The sequence below is a fragment of the Bidens hawaiensis genome, unplaced genomic scaffold (genome assembly GCF_021521415.1).
Source record: "Bidens hawaiensis isolate Kalapana, Puna unplaced genomic scaffold, B.hawaiensis_p1.1 tig00004357_1, whole genome shotgun sequence".
NCBI lineage: Eukaryota > Viridiplantae > Streptophyta > Magnoliopsida > Asterales > Asteraceae > Bidens > Bidens hawaiensis.
Window position 1 is genome coordinate 347475 of NW_027491262.1, and position 25031 is coordinate 372505.

A 25031-nucleotide genomic window follows, 5' to 3' on the forward strand; every position below is an offset into this window, starting at 1 on the left:
CCGGGAATTCAAGTAAGCAAACTCATGCAACTTAACAGATAAACTATCTTGCGTAAACTACATACTGACTAACCGGTTAAACCTTAGCCATCCACACTCGCTAACTCACGACATTGGTTATCAAACGGTTCCTGCCAGTGTGACTCAACTATGGGAAAACGTATGCTTTGTCGCAATTAACAGGTCAAAACAATCCTACGAGCAATTATTATAACAACCGACAAACTAATCGTTCTGATCGACAAAAACCTAAACCGACTGAATGTACGGACATACTAAACATCAATACTCATAGATTAACACAAAGACAATTACAATTAGTTGTTCTAGTACATGAGAAATAAAATGAAAGATTACAAACTATACATCCCGGGTATGACTCGAAGGGTCTAGCCGCGTCTCGGCATCTCTCGGTCTTCGATTATGATGATTTGGATCATATCTATGGCCTTGAGATGAATAGGAATGAAGGTTTTCTTCTCTTGCTGCTCTAGAAACTGCCTGGAATTGAATGGTATCGATTAGGGTCGTCAAAACATGTTTTAAACAAAAACCCTAACTTTCTTGTCGGTGGGAACCATATATTGCGTAGCGCGATGGTCCCCCTTCCTAGACCATCGCGTTACGAAATGGTCCAAGATAACTTCATATTTGGATTCCTCTCGTCGAGAAACCCAAAATTCATATATTATGGGTTCCGTAACTCATTTTCTAGCCCAGGTGATGCTCGTTTTACTTCCTGGTCGCTTTTTATGAACCCATCTTGTTCAGTTTTAGCACCGGCTTTAGGTTTCTCATCCAAACTCTTCCCGAATCCTTCTAACACTTCCTAAGACTTCAATTTATGCTCCGGTCTTCCCGATATATCATTCCATGCTCGTACAAGTCTCCAATTAAGCATCTTTAACGATCAATGACCTGAAATACAAAAGCACGTATGAAGTATCAAAATTCTAACAATATACTAAACAAAACTACATAATTAACACACAAATATATATACAAAATACTCGAACATCACCCACATTACTCAATCTTAAAGTTCACATTAATTATGAATGCCCAGTGTAACTAGCTAAATATCTAGTGACTTCATTATTACAATTAACATAATTATGCATGCCTAATCACCCAAGACAATTTTTGGAACAAAGGGATTAGACAAGAGGACCACTCTTTCCGTTTCTTTCTATCATAATTATGGAGACATTACATGTGGCCACAAAAGAGTGCTTGCGAATTGGGGATCTTTAACGAGATAACAACGCTAATATGAGCCATGTTTATCTCATTTATTCTATGCGGATGATGTGATTTTTTAATTGAAAAATTGGTCCGCATCCAACGTTTAAAATTTAACAAGATTGAGATGCTTTTATTTGTCATCAGCGGTAAAGGTTAGTCCTTATAGAATCAAGATTGAATAGTGATAAGGTTGAGAGTGTGCAAGTTAATAACGTGGCCAACATTCTTTGATGGCAATAGACTTCCTTCCCTTTCGATTTATTAGCTTTCGTTAATCAAATCTCCATCAATAGTTATAGAATGGAGACATAATAAATCCAACTCAAAGATCTTATGGGTGACATAAGACAGAGTCCTTATGCCCCCCCCCCCCCCCCCTCCCAATTCCCGCGTTTTTTTGATCAACAGAGTTGGATGTATTAGAAAGCCCCCACAAAATTGAAACCAATCTAACCAAGTAATAGTATTAGAATCGGATCTATTGGAAACCCGCAAGTAACCAAATGACTTTATATCTTTCAAAGTCTTCCTTGGATTTGCAATCGTGTTTGAGAAATTCGAGTCATCTCTAGCCTTCCATATGCACCAACACGCTATGATCAGAATACCATAAATTTTGATCTTGTGCTATTCCTTTGGTATCAATTTATAGAATTCAAAGATATCTCTAGTCAGAGAAAAAAAAATATGGATCAAGAGAGTTTAAAATTATGGAAAGTTGCGACCACATTCGTCCACAAGTTGCTGTTCTCCTCGTTTTTGTAACGCCAAGCCCATTTTGCTACCAAAGCCTTATAATCAAAGTCCCAAACCGTCAAATGTATTTTCCTAAAATCTTCACTACCACCCCAAAAGAATTTTTTATGTATAGATTCGAACACAAAATATTTTTAAAAGAAGGTACCCTCTCAAAAGTAGTGAAAAGTTACATAACAAATATGCCTCGTCCAATAATTTATCATTTTTAATAAATTTCAGCCAAACTTTGCTCGATCTTGGCCTCAAACTTCTAAATAAATTAGAGATTGTTTCAATTCCTTCCATGTTCTTTGTTAATTGTTAATAAATTTGTTTTTTTATATTTATCTATACAACTAAAAACATGTGATCACATGCTTTTGGATTCCCTTTTAAGCCAACTAGATGCATGCATGAATTGCAATACTTTCCATATTTCATCTCATAAAATCGCTCAATAAGATATGCATCAACCTTTTGAACTCGTGATCATTGATGATCATAACTAAGTGTTAGATGTGCACATGAATATATTGTACCACTTTGTTAAAGTATTTTGCGTATTTAAAGCGGTGGACATGGATATTTCTTGGCACGATGTTTCGGTATCAAAGATGGCAATGTGAGCGAATTAGATTACGGGTCAAAATATAATAAGGTTAAAACGAGTGATTTTCACTTACATCTCTCAGTTTTTTTAATAATTTATTTAGACTAAAGCACTATGTTGTTAGAGTAACGTCGTTAAATGAAAAATTGAAAACGGTATTAATCTTTTTGGAAATTCTTACTTATTACAAGTCATAGGAACCAAGTCACTAATCTTTCGTGTTAAATAGGAAAAATATTATGACAAGTGATATAAAGTATTCGAAAAAAATATAAAAATAATATTATTTACACTTTATTTACTGTTATTCAATCAAACCAAATTAAAATTGTTTTTTAAATTGTATACTAGCTAGCTTTACAATGATTAAAATCTGTAATTGTAAGTTGAAGTGGATTTGGTGAACTTGGTTGCGTAGGATAAAGATATGGTTAGATTGTCTAATTCGGTAGTAACAAATTAATAACTACAATTCATCATCATATCCACCGTAATCCAACTTTATTTTATTTAACTAATTTTCCTTTTTAATCAGACAACTAAAGGAATGTAATCCAGTTGTGTCAATATGCGTATCTTCTTAAGTGGTTGACAGTGGACATAGTGTAGGTTTAAGAGTATATTTAGATGGTGTGTAAGGTAGTCGTTTCAAATTTGTATAGCAAAAACTAATATTGAAATAATCGAGTATATAAATAGTAATTTAATTTGAAATATATATAATAGTTATATTAAGAGAAAATCACCCAATTGAACAAGTTGGTCGAGCTATTTTAATAAAGCATGCATTGACTTGTAAAACGCGGGTAAATCTTAGCCAACGGCTAAAAGTACAATGAGGTTCAAAAAACAACAAATTAAAACAATACACGTGTAAAGCGGAGGCTTATCTAATGGCTAAAATTTAGCCGAACCATTACAAAATTATTGTTTTGATTGTTGTTTTTTAGATCCGTGGTACTTTTCATGATTTATGACGCCGATAATTTTTAGCATCTCTAGCCAACGGGCCTATTTAACATTGTCTGATTGATAGTATTGGATGTCTATTTTTATAAAGAGTGATTTTCCATGTCTATTTTGATACTTGTCCATTTTGATAAGTTTATTTTATACTAATGCATATACTATTTTTTTTAAACGACGACTCAAAACATCCATTCAATCCTAATTCTAAATTTTGAATATTAAATCTCAGTTTATGATTTATATAAAATAGAATTAAATATCCTAGAAAAATCTAGAAAACAAATATCCTCGAAAAATCTAGTAATGTTGTATTTTTATTTTTACTTTTATTGGACCCACAAAGCTTTCTCAAGGAAATTATTTTATGAAGATAGGTTTGTTTGATTGTGGTTTCCCACCAACTCCTTTCAACTAAACCATTTACTACACTTTTTACTTCACAATAAAGGAGTTAAATATAATGATGTAGTTTTTATATAGACTAAGGGTACACTCTGTCTTGGTGGTTGAGTGTTATGTGTCTTATGTCCAAAACTTGATGGAAAACTACTATCGAGTCGGAGGTCTTACCGGAAGCAGTCTCTCTATTCCTATGGAGTAGAGGTAAGGCTGTCTACATCTTCCCTCCTCAGACCCTACCATAGCTTTGCTATTGGTGGGATTTACCGAGTACAATCATGATGATGATGTAGTTTTTATATTTAAATCAACAATACTTTATTTTCAAAAGAATTATATATTTGTACAGTTTGGATTATTTGATTGATCATTCCAAAATACAAATTGTTAACCTGAATTAAATGTGAACGGGTTGGTCTGAACCTAACGTGAAACTTACTTGGGTCGAAAACAGATCAACGTGAAGTTAACACAAAACAATTTAGATCAAGTTTTGGTTAGCATCTAACCTGAAATTGACATGTTTGACCGATTTATAACACTTAGCCAAAACAAAACCGATACATATCTTAAAAGTTGAGTCGACATGATATACGACCCAAACCTAACAGAATGAAACAACAAACCGAACACGATCTATCAATCCAAATAAGACTTGATTTGTCACTTGTCAATTTGTTATCCTTATTTTTAGAATATCGGACAATGAATAGTGGGCTTAAAATCCCAAGGCCCAATTCTTAATTTTTGGGCCATATTCAAAGCCACATTAAACTTAATTGGATTGCTAGAAGCCTAGAAGTAGATATGCTATGAACAAAAAGTAGCAGTCTCAAATTCTCATTGGGTTTAAAACATTAACACAAGTTCCTAATTAACTTTTTTCTTAGTACACATAGCCCTTAACAAACATGCCCTTTTTCGCTTCCTCTGACTCACCCTCACCGGTGTATTTCCCGAGCTGAGCCAGCGAGTTTGCACTGGCCCTGAGCAACAAAGCCTCTTGGGCCGCCTTCACATTCTCGGGCCTTCCTCCCCATGTCTTCAAACAAGTGTTTTGTAGGGCCCGAGCGTATGAAAACGACACGTGCCATGGGTTCGGGCTTTGGTTCATTGCATTCAAGTTGAGTGTAGCCTCCACCTCAGATTGTCCACCTGACAAAAACTGCATTAAATGGGTTAGTTTTTAGTTACATGTCAAAATGGGCCGGGCTGAGTTGGCCTGTTAACACTAAAGGGTTAGGATACTTGCCATGATTCCAGGAACTGCAGGTGGGATTCTTCTCTGAAGAAGGCTGAGAGTGTAAGTAGCAACCTCTTCGGGGGTGGCCCGTTCTTTGCAGTCAGCTCCGGGTGTAACCATGCTCGGTTTCAAAAGAATGCCTTCGAACAACACGTTGTTTTCGGCCAAGTAAAAGAACACTTCAGCCCATACTTTAAGTGCAACCTCAAATGTCTTGTCAATTCCGTGCTCTCCATCAAGCAAAATCTCGGGCTCAACAATTGGGACCAGCCCGTTGTCCTGCAAAATGGGCCACATAAGATCAAGATTTCAGACCTGGAACCGTATTGAACCATGGTGTGTGGGTCGGTTTGTCACCTGGGAAATGGCAGCATAACGGGCCAGACCCCAAGCTGCTTCCTTCACTGCAAGTGATGATGGGCCATTGGGAATGCTCACAACAGTGCGCCTACGAGATCAGGAAACTGAATTTAGAAGTTTTAAATTTAACCCGTTTGCTTATTGATAGTCTATTTTGGTTTTGTTTTATCTCACTGGGTTAAATGGGCCACGTGGTTTAATGGGTGCAAACTAAATTTCGATGTTTTAACTTTGGCTCGTTTGCTTATTAATAGTCTATCTGGGTTATGTTTTATCTCACTAGGACAAATGGGCTAAATGGGTTACACATATTGTAACTGAATTTAGATTTTTTAATTTTGACCCATTAGCTTATTAATAATCAGTCTGAATCATGTCTATCTCACTGAGTCAAACGGGCCCGGTGAAATTGAATTTAGATGTTTTAATTTCGACCCGTTTGCTTATTAATAATCTATTTGCTTATGATTTATGCCTAGGTCAAACGGGCCAAATGGGTTGCACGGGTTGAAACTATATTTAAATGTTTTAACTTTGACTCGTTTGCGTATTATTTTGGTTTATATTTTATATCACTGGGTCAAACGGGCCAAATAGGTTGAACATGTTGAAACTGCTCGAGAGGGTTTTTAAATCCACACAACTTTCTTACCTGGACTATTTAAAACTTTATAATCCAATGTAAGAATATGGTTTTTTTTTAATCACATTAAACAGCTAATTTAAAAAAGGTTCAAGAAAATGAACAAAAAGTGTTGTGGGCCAACTGGACCCGGCCCGTTAATCCTCACACTATAAACTTACCTATTTCTGCCCAAACCCATTTTAGCCCGTTTATGAATTTACCATTTGGCGAAACGGGCTCCCTGTTGGTAGTAAGCAGCTGAACGGGACGCGAGCCCGTCAAGACCTTGACACCATGACTCAACATTTGAACCAGCCAACGGGACTAGACCCTATCAAACAAGCATTTTATTAGTCATTTGCATCATTAGCTTGTACAACAGCGGGCGGTTAATGTACAACCCATAGATGCATGCTGGGTCTAAATGCATTACCTTGTCAACCTTGATACCGGGGACGATTCCTTGTTCCAAGAGGACATCAACGATCTTCTTGCCATCCGTTGTGGATTGGTACAGAGTTTCCTCAAAGAGGATGGCACCCGAGATGTAGTTGCCTAGGCCAGGTGCACTAACCAGGAGGGTCCGGTAAGCCTGGCGGTTAGCCTCGGTGTTCTCTAGCCCGATTGAGGCTAACCGCTTTCCACAAGTGGCATTTGACTCGTCCATGGCCAGGATTCCTCGGCCCGGGGAGGCCACAGTATTCTACATAAACAAATTCACTCATTAGAAATGTGTTTCATGTTATTCGACATCGAGGTTAGTTAAGGGTGTTAAACAGGCCATCTTCATTGGTTGACAGGTCAATCTTGACTCATACCAGAAAATCATGTCAAACACGTGAACTTGAACAAAAGATGAATATATAGGTTGCCACGAACACAACACGGTTAACCTTTTTTCTTATTTTATTTTATTTTTTTTCATTTATTAATACTATACACAAATTAATATAAAAAGTTGCGTTTAAATTATAAAAGAAATGATGTCAATTTCTCTATTAATTATTAAATTTTGGCACAAAGTACCTGAACATTTTAAGTTATGACCATGAAAACACATTTTAAAATAATTTAAAAATAAACATGTTAAATGGGCCAACCGCCAGTCAACCAAACCCAACCCCTCTAGCGGGCTCGACCCGAAACTGACCTAAACCCGTTTAGCTTAAATCCAAGCTCATGAATTTTGTGTTAAGTTTGTTATTTGTATCGTGCCAAAAATTCACACCCTTAAGGTTACTGTAGAGTTGGCAATGGGTCGAAAACGGGTGCCCAAAGTTATTTTATTTTTTCTATCCAAGTTTCTAAACAATGCATAAAAGCATAATAAACAACAGGAAACACGAACCGCGGTCTTGACGAGCTCATCGCCATATGAACTTGCACGAACAGTTAACGCAGACGGGGCAGCCGCGTTGAACCGGACCGCGAACACGGGTGCTTGTCTAAGGGTCTGGCCCTTGACCCATTCAGACTTATCAAGAACAGTTGCTGGTGATGGTTTGAAAAGAGAAGCTGAGGCCATAATGAACTCAACTTCTATCCTATAGAATTAGACACCACCCATTATGTGTTTGGGCTCACTGATTATATACTTGTACATGGTGCCACTTGTGATATGCATTTTGAGGCCATAATGGGTTGGCCAATGACAGGCTGCCACGTGGGTTGATAACTTTGCTGACATGGCAGTGGGGATTGAGTTGTGTCAAGATGATATGTGATGAAGGGTTGAAGTTTGCCCCCCTTATGATTGCCATTAATTGGACTTGTGATTTATAGAATTAGGGTGAGTTGCATAAGTAATCCTTTGATTTATGCTTATGTTTCATTTTGTCTATTTTAATAGGGTTTGTGCATAGTTTGGTTTGATTATTTGCCTCAACTGAATCAAGGAATTCATTTTGGTTAATCCAAACGGTTTATTCAGTTAGCTTTTTTTGTTCGGTTGTTTAATTTCATTAATAACTTAAATCATACTTGGGCTAAAATTTTACTTAGAAATAAATAAATAAATACATACATACATACATGCATGCATGAAATGAAGGTATACATACATAGAATGGAGATATAAATAAGTGAAATGGAAGTATAAATACATGAAATGGTGATATAACATGAAATGGATGTATAAAAGCTAAAAATATATGAAAATACGATTGAATTGGTTTGGTTTGGTTCGATTCGGTTTGGTTTTCAGTTTGAGTATCAGAATAATCGATAAACGCTTTTTACTCAATTCAATAATCAGTTTAAATAATTTCGGTTGGGTTTCGTTAATTTTAAATTTGGTTCAATTATTGCTCACTCATTGTTCCCATGTTAAGTGATTGATTGGTGATACGTGATTGTCACTGATTGACTAATATATTTAAGCATTTAAACAAATGAAATAAACTGGGGTTTCTTCGTGCTCCCCATTTAACTTTAAGTGAACAAATTAACAAACATGAACGCTTAAACGTAGGGTTGACAATTTATAACACGGTTTGTCAAATACATAAATTTATAGCTATATAAACAAACAAATATATTCTGATTAAGCATGGATTACAGATAACTTTTATTGTTTTGTTATTTTTAAATCATATATAGTGAATTGCGTTAATAATGGTGTTAAACGTGTGTCATGTAAATGACATCAGCATATCACATTAATCTCATTTGGTTAGCCTAAATACAAAATCTTAGTGGGCTCAAATAGGCATAATTCTTGGTTTATATTTGGGCACCGGCCCAATGAGAGCATAAAAGAAAAACAAAATGGGGTTTAAAAAACAAATAACAGAAGTAGTGGGTAGTGGGTCATAAAAACATTAAACCCCCTTAATAGTTAATACAACATCATAATAGGAAAAAAATTTACTCTAAAACTTGACCTCTATGACATGATGAGTTGATGACCACCTTCATTTAGACCAAAAATTTTATACTTATTCAAAGATAAAGATAGACAATGCTATTTAACATAAGTAGAACTAGAGCTGTAAAAGAACTCCACAAAAGCTGTGGGTTAACCGACACAACAAAAGTTCCAACCCTACAAGTCAACTAATACATAAATCATGACATAGTAATATTGTTGTCAAGGACTACGAAAGGTATGAAGCACACCCATAAATAAAAGCTTTGAGTTTGTTCTTGAGCCGAACATGTAGTCGTAAACAGTGACAGGGTAACTTGAAGTGTGGGCCCATCTTCAGTTGGAAAGAGCACCATAAGAGCTGCAAGTACCAAAAACGCAATGAATGTTTTGATAATAAAGTTTGTAGTATGGGTTTTATATACGCATATCAATAATTTGAGCATGTCTTTAAACCGTTGTTGGATTTGAGCAAGAATCAAGAGGAATGATGGCTTCGAATGTCCCAACTAACTTCTTTCGTTAAGATGTCTCAAGCTTAACAATTGGTTTATGTTTAACAACTCATCCGAAATGTTATGAGTTGCTACTATTACAAAAAATTAAAACAAAAGACATAAATTCACATATTCAAAAGTTAAGGCAGCAAATTAGTTATAGAGTATCAAAAATCATTATGTTAAACATTCATTACATTATTTCTAACTTTTAAATATGAAAACTTACGTATATGATGTTAACCCTCTTCTTGTCTCGAATTCAACGAGACTTGTTTTATATAAAAAAATGTCATTGAGCCCAACTGTCAAACGAATAAACACTATAATAGTAATGGTTAGCGAAAGGCAAACTAAATAAGCAAAATAACAATATGTATGTTGATCTAACACATAACATAACAAACCATTACATTGAATATTACAATAGCAAACTTGAGATGTGTACATAGAATAGACAAAGTGGAACTAAAGTCCAAATCCAAAGTTTACAACAATGATTCACAAGCTAGAATTAATAAGCAAAATACCAATATTAAGTATGATGCAAGTTACTAATTGAATCATACAACAAAGACTTTTTGGAATTTTAAATGTGCAAGTAAAGAGGTTTTCAATGAAGTCAGAGTCAAAAGGGATTTCATACTACATTAACTTCTTAGAAGGCTGAAAATCATACAACAATAATAAGTATAGAGGGTGTTAAATTAATTATACATTGATAGTTCGGTTACTTGTATTGGGTTCCTAATTAGCTTGGGAAAAAACAAAGAAAATATGTTATAGAGTGATTAATTATCATATACTTTGAAAATTAAAATATTAATAAAGAGAAGGCAAAAGAAGAACAATCTACATAAACTACACTTTTCATATTCTAAACCGGTAATTTTTGTAATAATACGGTCATTCTCTTGAAAGTAAGAAGTTGATAGAGATTTATTTCACGACGTAAAAAGAAACAAGTCGTTATGATCTTTATATTTTTAGAAAGCCGTATATATACAATACTGACTTTAGTGAGAAATGAAAAATAACCAATACCTTATTAGTGAGATATTGAAACGATGATGAAGTCAGTTACTTATTCCTTTTTTACTAATTAACGTCCAATTTTTTGTTTCTTTCATGTTTTATCATAAATATCGTTAATAATATATAGTTGGTATAAACACTCAGAGTTTTCTTGCCATTCAATCTCACTTCTTAGACCACACGTAGACTCAAAAACGAGCTCAACACCTTCCCCGCCTTAGTTGTTAGACAAGTTATGTGTTGGCTCATTGTTTACACAACGAGAGTTGTGAGACAAAATGTAATGGTTGCAAGGGGGGTATTGAGACCTTTTATCACTACACCACTTTTTGCAAAACTCGTTATTGCTGTCTGGGACGTCAAGTGCCGCACAACGACCTATGTGCGTAGTAACCACAACACATCGTCTTATGCCACAATAAATGCACATCTTTAACTCATTTTTTTCCTCCAATAACTTGTATATGTTAACTTCAAAAGAAACCGAATGCGTAGTCGTGTTACCCCCCCCCCCCCCGACATTCCAACATAAATTTCATTGAATACGGTTTGTATCACAATAAAGTATTCTTTTGGTAACACGAGTGCCGGTACCGTACCGATACCATCCAAACAATCAATACCAACATGCATTGTTATCAGATGCAGTACCAGTATTAGTATATATTGTTTTCAATCTATATAAAACACATGCCGGTATCCTCTTGGACAAATCACAACTTTGTTTTCCAGTTACCACACCAAATGCTTATACGTACCAATATCCTAACGAACCAAAACGATACTAGAGTTTTGTTTTTTAGGTCTTCCCTTTTCGTTGTTATTTAACGAACCAAATTATATCTCGTTACATTTCTCTCCTCTAGTCCAATATATTCCGTAAGTTTTCATTTCAATGTCACCCCTTTATTATTATTATTATTATTATTATTATTATTACAACTAACGAAAAATCAGTGAGTCAGTCACCGTGTTGATTGAATAGAATACCATCATCAGCATCATCAGCAGCAGCAAACAACACTACTCACCACCGCTCCGGTGATCGGCGTTCCGATTAACCTCACATATCTCCGGCCACCCTTCAACCACCACCACTAATCTCTCGCTTCTCCCAATCAATTTTCATTTTCAACTCGATTTCGACTATTAGGGTTTCTTCATGACCTAATTAATTAATTAGCTAATTAGTTTCAACCTCAGCTTACTTAATCAACTAATGGAGCTTCGGAATTCTAGGGTTGAGACTTCAAACCTTGACCAGAGTCAACAGATTCACAAACCTGACGGCGGCGTTGCGGCGGATGCTCCGGCACCGGTGGAGATAGCGGCGGCGGTGGCGGATGGTGGTAATGGAAGTGCAGCGGTGAAACGGAAGCGAGGGCGGCCGCCTAGGGCTCAGTTGAAAGCTGTACAGCCTGCTGCTAAGAAGAGTAAGGAAGAAGACGAGGATGAGGATGTTTGTTTCATTTGTTTTGATGGCGGAAGTCTCGTTCTCTGCGATCGCCGGTTCGTGTTGGTTTTGGTTTTGATTCTGTTTGTGTTGAGTATTTGGGGGTTTTATTAATGTGTGCATTTATTGTAGTTAATGTGATAAGTCTGAGAAATTGTGTTTTGTTTGAGATGATTAATGAGTAATTAATGTTGGTTTTGGTGTAGGGGATGCCCGAAGGCGTACCATCCGTCGTGTATTAAGCGGGATGAAGCGTTTTTTAGATCAAAAGCTAAATGGAACTGCGGTATGTAGTATGTTGCTAATTAGGTTACATAAATTGATGACCGGAAGATAGAATTAATACATATTAGTCCAAAAGTTAACATCTTGCTATCTAATGCAATCAAACTTGTAGTATCTTGATGTTTATATGGATTTCAGGTTGGCATATTTGCAGCATGTGTGAGAAAACTGCACACCATATGTGCTTTACATGTACTTACTCATTGTGCAAAGGGTGCATTAGAAAGTCTGATTTTTTGTGTATGAGAGGTGATAGAGGCTTTTGTACAGTTTGCATGAAAACAATTATGATGATTGAAAACAGTGGAGATGCAACGGTAAGCTAATTTGCAAAATAATTATGTTTCTTTCTATGCCCTTGTTATATGTTTTTGCTTATGTGTTACGCGCAGGTGGATTTTGATGACAAGTCTAGTTGGGAGTATCTTTTCAAGGTGTATTGGGTGTACATAAAAGGAAAGTTATCTTTAACTGTTGATGAAATAACTCAAGCCAAGAATCCATGGAAACTAGCTTCCATTGAACCAACGGGTTCAAATATTATTGGTAGTGGTCGAAGAAGCATTACATCCGACTTATCTTTAGCTAATCTTGAGGCTAATGAATCCAAAAGAAGAAAGACAGATGAACAGACCAATGGGCCTGCTAACGAGCCGTCTACAAACGGGCCCAGAGAATGGGCCAGCAAAGAGTTAATGGACTTCATTTCACACATGAAAGATGGCGATACATCCGTTTTATCTCAGTTTGATGTACAAGCACTTTTGCTAGAGTATATAAAACGAAATAACCTCCGGGACCCACGAAAGAATACTCAAATTATATGTGATTTAAGGCTAATGAATCTTTTTGGGAAACCGCGTGTCGGGCATATTGAAATGTTGAAGCTTTTAGAATCTCACTTTTTGGTTAAAGAGGATGTTCAGAAGAATAGCACTGTAAAACAGGGGGATACTGATGTTAAAAGTGAAAATATTGTGGTTGGTAATAAGGAACGTAGGACCCAGAGGAAGAGTGAAAAACGCATAAAGAACAAATTGGATGATTATGCTGCTATTGATGTGCATAACATGAATTTGATATATTTAAGGCGGAATTTGATGGAGTTGCTAATTGAAGATAAGGAAAAGTTTAATGAAAAAGTAGTAGGGTCGATCGTGCAAATAAGAATATCTGGTAGTGATCAAAAGGATGATATGTACAGGCTTGTGCAAGTAGTAGGTAATGCCATTTTAGTACCGTTTTCACCTTATTAAGGTGTCGGTCGTTATTTACCGTTAAATTATTTTACAGGGACGACTAAAGTGGATGTACCATATAAAATTGGTGATAAATTAGTGGATATCATGCTTGAAGTATTGAATTTAGACAAGAAGGAGACAGTGTCAGTTGATACAATTTCGAACCAAGAGTTATCTGAGGTGACATATTAAATGTTTGTAAAACTATTGTAAAGGGATGATTTATGTTATCATTTACTTTTCAGGACGAATGCAGACGCCTGCGAGAGAGTATAAGATGTGGGCTTGTGAGATGCTTTACTGTAGTAAGTGTGCATGCGGTTTTAATGATACTGTAATTATTTTTATTTATGCTTGCTTATGCTAAGTTTTGTGGTTGATTTAGCGTGAAATACAAGAAAAGGCAATGGCTTTGCAGTCGGTGCTGATTGATGAAGTGAGTTACTCGGTTTCTTTTGTTCTTATTTAAAATGTTTTATTAAATATGTAATGTATTAACTAAGATTACAAAAACAATATTATCTTGGAATAAATCAATTTAGGAGGTTATATGCATCAAAAATAGAATTTAAGGGACTTTCAAGTTTCAACCCGTTTAAGCTGTTCCAAGTTAAAGCCTTTGAACTGATTTTATTTGGTACTATGATTGTAGCAAATTAAGCCTTTGATGTAACTTAGTAAAGTAATAAGTATTAGTCATCTTGAGGATTTCTTTTAAAACTTAGATAAAAAAGTTCATAGGTAAGCTTTCTATTTGACCTGTCTGAGACAAAGCACAATCTAAGTCGACCCATTTATAAGCAAATGGGTGGAAATTGCCACATCTAACAAATAATGTAGGTCTATTTATTGCTTTATTTAATTGGTTTGAACCTTTCATATGTAAACCAGAGAATTGAAACCGAGGTGTTGCGGCTCAATCAGCTTCGTGATCGAGCGAGTGAAAAGGGGCAGAAAAAGAAATATCCTTTGATGACAATATATACTTATTTTCAATTTGTTATTTTCTTATTGTTTACCGAGTATTATATATTTGAATTTCTTAACAAATTCCACTGTTAGAGACTGTGTGAAGAAACTCAAAATTCTAAAAACACCAGAGGAGCGTGAACGTAGGTTACGTGCAATTCCCGAGGTTCATTCGGATCCAAAAATGAATCCAGACTATGAATCCGATGACACTGAAGAGTACTTTAACAATGAACAAGGTCTGTTTTTTTTTTGTGTGTGTAGTTTTACAACACATTTATTATGTTGACTTTTGTTGACCATTGCTCAGGAGAACATCTAAACCCGAAGTTTCCTTGGGCCAGTGGCACAAACACAATCTCTCCAACGAAAAAAGTTGATAATTTAAATGATCAACCGATCGGCTCGGGTGCTGCAAATGTCGATAATGATTCTAGCAAATTAAACACTGAAAAGGATGCTAGTGGACCGCAAAATGAGGCTGATTGTAACGGTTCTAGCGTCCCCAAAAGCAACACCGAACCTGCTGTGAGCTCATCGTTATCCAGCGTTGCATCAGCTTCAACTTCAACTCCTTCGTTTCTCTCGATGATGAAAAACGGGTCGGTTGATGATAATATGTGGCATTACCGGGACCCGGGTGGAAACGTTCAAGGCCCATTTTCTTTAGTACAGCTGCATAAATGGAATACGAGTGGATACTTTCCTATTGATATGAGAGTATGGGCGGGTCAAGAAGCCGACTCATTACTTTTGAACATTGTGTTGCGAGAGCGGTTTCACAATCCTGATGCTCAACGGGCCGAAAATGAACGAGTCAACAAAGATAATATTCAAGTTCAAATTCCATCATCTACCGTTCTTGCAACTTCGTATGGTTTAGATAGTTCTGTTAATCTCGAGAAGATACCCGAAGATTTAAACTGTGATCCCCCAAGTGTTGCTTCTTTGACCAAGGTCAACGAGTCAACTGAACACTTTGGTATCCAAAACATGCCTGATATCAACCAGCATTTACTGAAAAAGGAAACTCCTGAAAACCAGAAAATTCAAGATTCTGTAAAGGAACGGGCAAAGATTCATGCTCAAGATTCCGGGATCCAGAACATGCCTGATATTAATCAACATGTTTCGTCGGGTTTCACTGTTGCAGATGTACCTCTTGTGAATTTACCGAACTCATTTCAGAAAAAGGAAAGCAATAAAAACCTGAAAATACAAGATTCTGGGGCCAAGGAATGGTCAAAGACTCCGGTTCAACATCCCGGGATCCAAAACACGCCAGATATCAATCAACACGTTTCTTCGGGTTTCAGCGTTGCAGATGTACCTCTTGTGAATTTACCGAACTCATTTCAGAAAAAGGAACGCCATAAAAACCTGAAAATACAAGATTCTGGGGCCAAGGAACGGTCAAAGACTCTGGTTCAACATCCTGGGATCCAAAAAATGCCTGATATCAATCAACACGCTTCTTCGGGTTTCAGCGTTGCAGATGTACCTCTTGTGAATTTACCGAGCTCGTTTCAGCAAAAGGAAAGCCATGAAAACCCGAAAAGACAAGATTCTGGAGTCAAGGAACGGTCAAAGATTCGTTTTCAAGATTCCGGGATCCAGAACATGCCTGATATTAATCAACATGTTTCTTCTGTTTTCACCGTTTCAGATGTACCAATTGTGAATTTACCGAACTCGTTTCAGAAAAAGGAAAGACATGAAAACCTGAAAACACAAGATTCTGGAGTCAGGGAACGGTCTAAGATTCCGGTTCAATATCCCGGGATCCAAAACATGCCCGATATCAATCAACACGTGTCTTCAGTTTTCACTGTTGCAGATGTACCTCTCATGGATTTACCGAGTCCATTTCAGAAAAAGGAAACCCATGAAAACCAGCAAATACAAGATTCTGTGGTCAAGGAACGGTCAAAGATTTCGGTTCAAGATCCCGTTATCCAAAACATGCCTGATATCAATCTACACGTTTCTTCGGATTTCAGTGTTGCAGATGTGCCTCTTGTAGATTTACCGAGCCCATTTCAGAAAAAGGAAACCCATGAAAACCAGAAAATACAAGATTATTTGGTCAAGGAACGGTCAAAGATTGCGGTTCAAGATCCCGGGATCCAAAACATGCCTGATATCAATCAACACGTTTCTTCAGTTTTCAGTGTTGCAGATGTACCTCTTGTGGATCTACCGAGCTCATTTCAGAAAAAGGAAACCCATGAAAACCCAAGAATACAAGATTCTGTAGACAAGGAACGGGCAAAGATTCCGATTCAAGATTCCGAAAACCCGCCTAGCTGGAGTACAACTTTGAGTCTAGTGGTTGGTGGGACCCAGCTTCCTGAAACGGGTGACGAATGGGGTAGGTACCCTCCAACTGTAGACCACCAAGTTGCTACTATAAACCCAACCATCGATCAAATTACCAATATGCCCTCATGGCATGGGCTTGGTGAAACGATTGAGTTTAGCACGTTGGCAGAGGAGTCGGTTTCAGATCTTTTAGCTGAAGTTGATGCAATGGAGTCGCGAAACTGTGCCCCATCACCTACTTCTAGAAGGAATAGTTTTCTTGAGGATTTGTTCAATGGCTCGATTGATGATTTTAGCCCGACTGCAGATCAGAGTACACGAAGTGACGGGTTTAGCTCCACTGCAGATATTCATTTAAGCCGTCAATCAACGGGCTTACAATTCTCTTTTGGGCTCGAGCCCAAGCCCGCTTGTACCGTTAGTATTCCTCACACATCCGAGTCGGATAATATCGGGTTTAAGTGGGCGGAAATGGGTGGTTCTGAGCTCCACCCACCCCACCAAGATATGATTGATTTGAATCATTCCACTCGTGCTGAAGCTGACGAGGCAGAAAGAGAAACGATAATCGAAGAAAAGTCAAACCGCTCGGTAGGACGGAAGTCAAAAGAGAGAGTGAGTGAAAGCATAAAACCTGAGACAGCAAAGAGTGCTCATGGGGTTTCAGTAATCGGTGAGGAAGAAGGCGAGTTTATCCAGCCAGAGGTGGTGGCACCGCCACCGCCACCATCACCGCCACCGCTGCCACCGCCACCACCACCGTCACAACTGCCGCCACTTCTACCGACTCCACCGACAATGGGATTGGACACGGTTGATTCACGAAGAGTGGGATCGGGAAGACCAGCTCAAGGAACCTCAAGTACGGGTCGCGCTCATTCACACAGGAGCGGTAGTCGGAGCGTGAATGTAGGTCGGGACGCACATCACAGGCGGTCTGGTGGAGATAGGGATAGAGATAGATATTACAGTAGCAGTAACAGTCCGAGAGAGAGGAGTCATCATGTTGAAGACTCAGGATACAGTAGAAGCAGTAAAGCTGGATGGAGTCGGCAGTCTTCATTTGGTGGTGGCGGGGGCAGTGGTGGTGGAAGTGGTTATTCGAGGCCGCCATTGAAAGGGCAGCGGGTTTGTAAGTATTATGAAAGTGGGCGGTGCCGGAAGGGATCTGCGTGCAACTATTTGCACCCGCAAGACAGGTAATTTAGGGTGTGGTTGTTTTGATTGGTAACATGTTTTTTTTTGTATGATCAATATATGTAGTATGATGATAATGATGATAATGATGATGCCTGTGATTCAATTTACCATATTTTGGGCTTATGAAGATCGATATTATATTGATAACTGGAAAATTGAAATTGTAATAACTCATGATTATATTATTGTTTTATGAAGATGGGTTCTGTTGATATCTGGAACCCTGCTAGATTAAAATCTTAAATGAATCAACAATCCATGAAGCATAATCTGCAAAAGACATCATAATTGATACATGAATTATTATTTCAGTTTTATTGTTTTCTTTTTGCATCTTAAAAGAGGATTGACTTTTATCTTAATAGAATGGCAACAGTAAAGGATTAAATGAAATGGATTAGTTAACTCAAGTGTGGGTACTAGTTAGTATGATTTTCAAAGTTGTGGAAGAAAAATACATGAAGCAATCTTGAGGGACCCTTTGTGTAACTTTGTCTTCATTTGGGGTGAATACGAGTCTTCGCACGAATTCATGCCTAACTTGTTCAAAGGGCGTGGGCTTGAGACCCGTGGTTGTCAAATAAAGTGTAATTTAGGAATAAAACTAAAAAGTGCGCAAGTTGACGTTCATGAAAAGAAAGCTTGAGCGCGATAGCAACTTAATATTTGGGTACCATTTGCATGGTTTTTATCATGACAAATGAGTGGTCTTTTACTAATAACGCACAAGGTCAATCGTGCAAGTATTGTGCAAACAAATCCGACTTTAAATGATTTTTAAAGTATGCATGTAATATGTTTTTAATGGCCAAACATCCTAAGGTGAGAGGGTAAGACATCATCTACATAAATTGTTAGAAAATAGATGAAGTGTAGTGAATATTGGTTAGAATGAGTAATTAGCTAATTTAATCGTATATTTGGCCACCATTTCCTAATTGATTGCATTGCACAACGGCACTTACTTGATTGACTTGACGAACCAATTAGAAATGACAATTGATGTTACCTTACATTTCTGCATTAGGCTTTTTTCACTCTTTGAAAACTGCAACCTCAAAGTCACATGACAACAACCTTACCCTTGTTTCAATCGATATACATGTTTATAAGGGTATCTGTTTGTCTACATGACAATGAAAACTAAACATAGTAAAGACCATTATACATTTTAGTGGTTCAGGTCATTTTTAGTAAAATTAATATAAACCAAATGATTTGTCTTTTTATCTTTCTCTATTTTTTATGGTATATTTTGTTAGGTATGTGTAAATGAGCTGAGTTCGAGTTTGGCTTGTTTCGAGCATAGTTCTAAAGCTCTTGCTTAGCTCGTGAGTTGTTTTTCAAGCACGGGCTCGACTAGTTTATTATCTGTTAGTTAATATATGTGTATATATATCATTATTTTTTACATATATTTTAAGAAAAATCTTAAACGAGTCTAGGCTTGGCTCGAGCTTGGTTGTGCAGTGTGAAATTAAATTTAAAAGAGGTAAAAGTTAAAAATACACAAAGTTGGACTCGAAAAAGCTTCGTTTGTTTCAAATTGTTTTATCGATCCGAACTCGAGCGACTCGTTTCGACCAATTGTAAGTCATAAGTTTGCGAGTAACAAATTAAACAGGCACACAGTTTGCCATTTACTTGTCTTCATCAACAAATTCGTTGCATCATCTCCGACGAAAGTAATCGGAAGCAAAATCATTATATTATTATCCGGTTGGAGAAATTAGGGCTGGAATCAATGGCGGTAGAAGACGAACAAGTGGAACGAGCAAACCCTAGCTCCAAAATTCAGAGTAATAATCCACAAGAGAAAGCTGGTTCGAGATCAGGTAAATCATGCAAAGGATGCTTGTACTATTCTTCAACTCTCAAATCCAATTCTCGCAATCCTCTTTGCGTTGGCATCACTCGTTCTCTTCCCAAAGGTATTTTATTATTATTATTATTATTAATTGAATCCTGATATGCTAGTCATGTTAGGTTTTGATTATTAACAGTTTTTATGTTTATTATCTGATTTGATTGATTTTGAATGAAAGTAGATGCATCTATTGGTATACTTGTTCCTCGAAGAAATTAACCTAGGTTTTGATATATAATAATATTACTGCTGTGTTCGGAGCGTAAATAAGGCGCATAGTTTGAGTTTATGCATATAGTTGTGTTAGTTTGTTTTCAAAAGATGATTTAATTGTAAACACGCATCAATTTAGGGCTGTAAATGAACCGAACGTTCGTTCATGCTCCCAAGATGCACATGAACTAGGAATTTCGTTTGATTAACTGAATGCATGAACACGAACAAAGGCCATGTTTGTTTAATTGTGTTCGTGAACGTTCGTTTATGTTCGTTAATATTTGTTTGTTCATTAAGGGTTTTTCACTCTATGAGTTGGATTGTTGTTCTGCGAATCATGTTAAGATTTGATTATTAACAATTGTTTATAATCTGATTTTTGTGGAATTCAGACGCATCTATTAATTATACTTGTTCCCGAAGAAATTAACCTAATATCTGATATCATATTACTCTAGTTCAGATTGTAAAGCATAAGTTTATATGACTATTAAAGTTTCCTCACATTATCATGCAAGTTACTAATTAAGAATAACAAAATCTTCCTGTATCAGATCTCCACTTGCTAATTTTCTTATGAATAAGGGAAATGAGTGTGCTAATCTAATTTAAATAAGGCATATAATTGTGTCAGTTTGTAGTTCAACTAATAAGTTCGTTGTAAACATGTATCAACTTAGGGCTGTAAACGAACCGAAATGCTTGGCAGGAAGTTCGTTTACGTAGTTCTTTTAATAAATGAGTGAACATGAACAAGGAATTTTGTTTGATTAACTAAATGAACAACACAAACTGTGCTATGTGTAACACCTCAGCTCGGTCAGGGTGGACGTGCCACTCGATACGGTAAATCAGAGTCCGAAATAAATATTTAAATTACAAAACAAGAATCGAAAGAAAATCTCTTTCAATAGAAGTCTTAATAAAGCCCTAACATAATATTGACATCATTGGTCATTTCATTTCCCTTATCCCTCAGCCCTATCCCATGTTTCTCTTCCGGCTATCATCAGAACTACCCAGAAATGCTTGTCTTTCCATTTACACTTTCTTTACAGCTCTAGCAGCTTCTGCAACAGTTGAGAAAGTCGAAGAAATGATTGAACTACGAATTTGGTCTCATACAACTTACTGATATATCTCTGCTTGTTCCTCAAGTGTTCCAGCAGCTAATTCAAGGAATCCGATCAATCAGTCTAAACGGTTTGTGATTCAGAAAGTGATTCATTGTTTTGTTGACAGAGACCGGGTATAGGAACTCTTATGCATGCTAGTAAAATATTTTATAAAGAAAATAGAATGAAAATCTCCCTAAGGCAAGTCTTCCACAAACGGGTCTCCTTTTTCTTCTAATACACCCTTCCACCAAGTATGTGCATCTTCTTCCAGCGTATACGATGCTAATCTCAACTCGTATAAGAAGACCAATTTTACCGATTGATCGGATTCCTTGGATCAGCTGCTGGAACACAGCTGCTGGAACACCTGACAAACAAGCAGAGAAATATCAGTCGGATGTATGTGACCAAATCTGTAGGTCAATCATTCATTCGACTTTCTCTACCGTTGCAGAATTGCAAAGAAAGCTGATGTGGAAAGGCAAACATTTCTAGGTAGTTCTGATGATAGCCGGAAGAGAAACATGGAATTGGGTCAATTGGCTAAGGGATGAGAGAAATGAAATGACCAAAGAAGTTAATTTTATGTTAGGGTTTTATTAATGTTTTAAGACTTCTATTGTAAGAGATTATTCTTTCTACTCTAGTTTGGTTATTTAAATATTTATTTGGGATTTTGGCTTAGCGTATTAAGTGACAAGTCAGCCCTAACCGGGCCGGGGTGTTAAACCGTATTTGTTCAATTGTGTTCGTGAAACGTTCGATAATCTGTTCATTGATGTTTGTTTGTTTAATAAAGGGTTTTTAATATTTTTTTTAATGACTTTTCTATTCTTATAATATAGGTTTAAGCAAAATTATATCATAAATCAAAAGTATACATGAGTATTATGTGATTAATTTATTTGCAAATTGGCATATGAATGCTAAAACCAACGCAAATTTGGTGGCCAGATCGAACCGTTGGCACTGGCCATTCTCGGTTGCCAAATCAACTGAAACATTGTTTGTGTTTGTGATTTGTTCATGTTCTTAATGAATGAACACGGACAAGAAATTTCGTTCGGTTTGGTGTTCGTGAACCATTCGCTTGCCTGATACAAGGTTAATGGATGAACATGAACAAGGCCTGGTTTGGTTCGGTTTGTTTACTGCCCTATTCATCATTGTTCTTCGTTGTTTGAAAAACGCAGTCAGTAAACAAAATATAACGAGACCACTTGAAGGATGAAACTACTTTTTAAATAATTCATAGATTCTTGTATTTAGAATTTTTTTACAGCTATGAAACTTTTATTGCTTAAAAGTTTTAAACACACGCACATATTATTATCATATCCATGACTTCAATCTCAATATATTAGCTACTTTGATGTTTTTGATCACCTTTACTGCTCTTGTGGCAATTGGAGGAAGACGGGTAAACTTAAACCCGGTCCTCATTTTCTCTCCAAAATCCCTAGGCTCAAAACTCAACCAAATCCCCAACGATCAAGTTTAAGTTCTAACAACGTTGTTGAATTTTGTGAAAACATATTAGTTTTGAGGGACAAGTTATAAGGTGTAACAACTTCACCGAAGTGTGTAAATATATGGGTCTTGTGCATGAGCAAACTATACAGTGAAAGTCTTTCCATCTGTATCGTTTACCAGCTGAACTTCTATGCGTTTACCTAATGTGAGGAACTGCTTTTGCAAATCACTATTACCTGCATGTGGCATGATCATCATTCACGCTTTTCGTTGGTAAAATAATTGTTCCTGTATGATCTGTGTCAGTATTACAAAGCGTTTTGGATATCATCCTGCCTTAAGATACTCTGTATGCGTATGTGTGAATAAATATTCAAACGTGTTAGTATGTTACTTGTATTACATAGAAAGCAGTGTTCATCATAAGATATGTATTTGGTCTTTATTGCTTTAGTTACTAAATATGAATTGAATAGCACATTTCAATATGAATTGTTATGACATTAATTTGATGATAAGCGTCCTAAATATATTTTTATTACTATAACTTAATTAAGTTTTAAAGTTTCATGAAATTTAATGTTACTTGTATGCATAGCTAAAACAATATTTTTTAACAACAAAAGATTATGGATTTTTTATATATAAATATGACTAGTAAATTTCTTAACTTCCCCAGATATCGATGCACATAAAACTAGGTCAAGTATATAGGCACTATATGCCAAGTATAAAAGTTTAAACCATGCCTTGATCCTTATGTAGGCACTATATGTCAAGTATGTGTTGGTGTCTATTTCATTGTCTCACAAATCATAATCTGATGTGTCTTTATAGTTCATTTGATTTTAAGATTTTAGGATTGATAGTTTATTGCATGAAGTATAAAAATATAACTTTATTTTTTTACACTACATAAATATCATGGCAATATTAATATTACCTATCTACATCTGCAATTGGAATTTTGGCAGATATATAAGTTTATCACACTAGCAAACATAATAACTTCTTTTGAGTTGTTGGTGCCTCGCTATATCAATAGGCGAACAGTGCGATGAATAATTCAATATTATTGCTAGTCTATGTTTTATTTATAACATGTCAGGATGCACCTTATACTACTAGTTAAATTAAAATTTATGGAATCTTGAATTTTAACTTGTGTGATTTGTAGTACCTCGATACTATGTTGGAGAATCTGAGATGGAAACTTCAAAAGAGGGCAGGAGCCTAGCTGATTTCAGATATGGTTGTGTCGGTTATTCTGTTTATTCAGATATGAAAAATCACAGTGGCAATGTAGAAGAAACACAAAAGGAGTTGCCAGTCTGTGTCGGCCTCGAGGTTCTCTCTCTCTCTCTCTCTCTAGTCTCTACGCACTCACGCACAACACATCTGTTTATAATGCATATTAACATCACATAATCACTTGTTTGCAGGTTCTGGTGGACAGAAAAGTTACTAACGCTAAATCTGCTCCGATTCATGCTCATAACAAAGGTAAATTATTAGTTAGCATCATGGTTTTTGCAAGGTTATAAAAGTGGTAGCTTATCACTGAAAAATAATTATTCGATTTTGATTTTCTTTCTATATATACCACAGGCATAACAAAACTAATGCATTGTTTTTCTTTTTGAAGATAACCATGTAACATCGCAACCACGAGTAAACAAGCCAGCTCAGTCTGCATCGGATGATTTCTTTAGCAGGCAAGTAGTTATGTGTTACATTTTGACTTTTGAGGTCAAATAAGTTTTGACCTCAAATTATGCATGACTGTTGACTTTGATCAGCTTCCTTTGGTTTAAAACAGATTTACTAGAAATGCAAACATAGTGGCGTCGGGTGTTGCAAAGAATGTACGCAAAGTCGGGAATCATATAAAGGAAAGTGTTGATGATATTTTATATATGTATCGAAAACCGCCCAAGTAAGAACGAAAGAAGGATTTAGCGAGATGATAAAATCAAATTCACTGTGAGATCAAGAATGCTAAACAAGAACAGGAACAGAACATCAAGCATCAAGTTTAAGGATGCAAAAAATTTTAGTATTTTTCTTTTAATAATGGAATGTATTTCTCTTCTCTGATGAATCAAATTGGCAACATTTATATATGATCTTAATAGTTCGATTGTTAAGTAAATCAAACCCAAATATGAGTTTAAATAAGAGTTCAGGTTACTCGGGTAGGGTGGGTTTTATTAAATCATTCAAATACCTTATTTAAACAACTTATGGATTTATCACTTATATTGATTATAATTATCACAATTAATTATGTTTGCAATTAT

At 36.2% G+C, this 25031-nt stretch overlaps 3 protein-coding genes across 3 annotated transcripts; 2 read left to right on the plus strand and 1 right to left on the minus strand.

Annotated features, from left to right (window-relative positions):
• Positions 1–4650: 4650 nt before the first annotated feature.
• Positions 4651–7714, minus strand: LOC143626281 (fructose-bisphosphate aldolase 1, chloroplastic-like). The gene is made up of 6 exons (XM_077096421.1): positions 7538–7714; positions 6623–6892; positions 6411–6520; positions 5562–5652; positions 5214–5483; positions 4651–5126 (listed from the first exon to the last, which is right to left on the minus strand). Exons 1-6 carry the CDS (start codon positions 7712–7714, stop codon positions 4848–4850), a joined length of 1197 nt encoding a protein of 398 aa, XP_076952536.1. The 3' UTR covers positions 4651–4847.
• A 4092-nt stretch (positions 7715–11806) lies between these two features.
• LOC143626418 (uncharacterized) lies at positions 11807–18225 on the plus strand. The gene is made up of 10 exons (XM_077096522.1): positions 11807–12096; positions 12247–12326; positions 12464–12642; positions 12718–13546; positions 13619–13746; positions 13812–13871; positions 13952–14002; positions 14458–14528; positions 14623–14774; positions 14846–18225. The coding sequence occupies exons 1-10, from the start codon at positions 11807–11809 to the stop codon at positions 18058–18060; spliced, it is 5055 nt and encodes a 1684-aa protein (XP_076952637.1). The 3' UTR covers positions 18061–18225.
• Positions 18226–19801: 1576 nt separating this feature from the next.
• LOC143626356 (uncharacterized) lies at positions 19802–24671 on the plus strand. Its single transcript, XM_077096480.1, has 5 exons — positions 19802–19988; positions 23909–24078; positions 24174–24234; positions 24377–24446; positions 24551–24671. Exons 1-5 carry the CDS (start codon positions 19802–19804, stop codon positions 24669–24671), a joined length of 609 nt encoding a protein of 202 aa, XP_076952595.1.
• Positions 24672–25031: the final 360 nt, after the last annotated feature.

What these genes read in the sequence shown, in the direction of transcription:
- LOC143626281 (XM_077096421.1), bottom strand. Translation starts at nt 7,714, where the DNA reads ATGGCCTCAGCTTCTCTTTTCAAACCATCACCAGCAACTGTTCTTGAT. An exon ending in GGAGCCCGTTTCGCCAAATG is followed by an intron (nt 5,653 to 6,410) that starts GTAAATTCATAA and finishes CTGATCTCGTAG; the next exon opens with GCGCACTGTTGTGAGCATTC. An exon ending in GTTATGCTGCCATTTCCCAG is followed by an intron (nt 5,484 to 5,561) that starts GTGACAAACCGA and finishes CCCATTTTGCAG; the next exon opens with GACAACGGGCTGGTCCCAAT.
- LOC143626356 (XM_077096480.1), top strand. Translation starts at nt 19,802, where the DNA reads ATGGCGGTAGAAGACGAACAAGTGGAACGAGCAAACCCTAGCTCCAAA. An exon ending in CACTCGTTCTCTTCCCAAAG is followed by an intron (nt 19,989 to 23,908) that starts GTATTTTATTAT and finishes TGTGATTTGTAG; the next exon opens with TACCTCGATACTATGTTGGA. An exon ending in GATTCATGCTCATAACAAAG is followed by an intron (nt 24,235 to 24,376) that starts GTAAATTATTAG and finishes TTCTTTTTGAAG; the next exon opens with ATAACCATGTAACATCGCAA.
- LOC143626418 (XM_077096522.1), top strand. Translation starts at nt 11,807, where the DNA reads ATGGAGCTTCGGAATTCTAGGGTTGAGACTTCAAACCTTGACCAGAGT. An exon ending in CTCGTTCTCTGCGATCGCCG is followed by an intron (nt 12,097 to 12,246) that starts GTTCGTGTTGGT and finishes GTTTTGGTGTAG; the next exon opens with GGGATGCCCGAAGGCGTACC. An exon ending in TTGTGAGATGCTTTACTGTA is followed by an intron (nt 13,872 to 13,951) that starts GTAAGTGTGCAT and finishes TGGTTGATTTAG; the next exon opens with CGTGAAATACAAGAAAAGGC.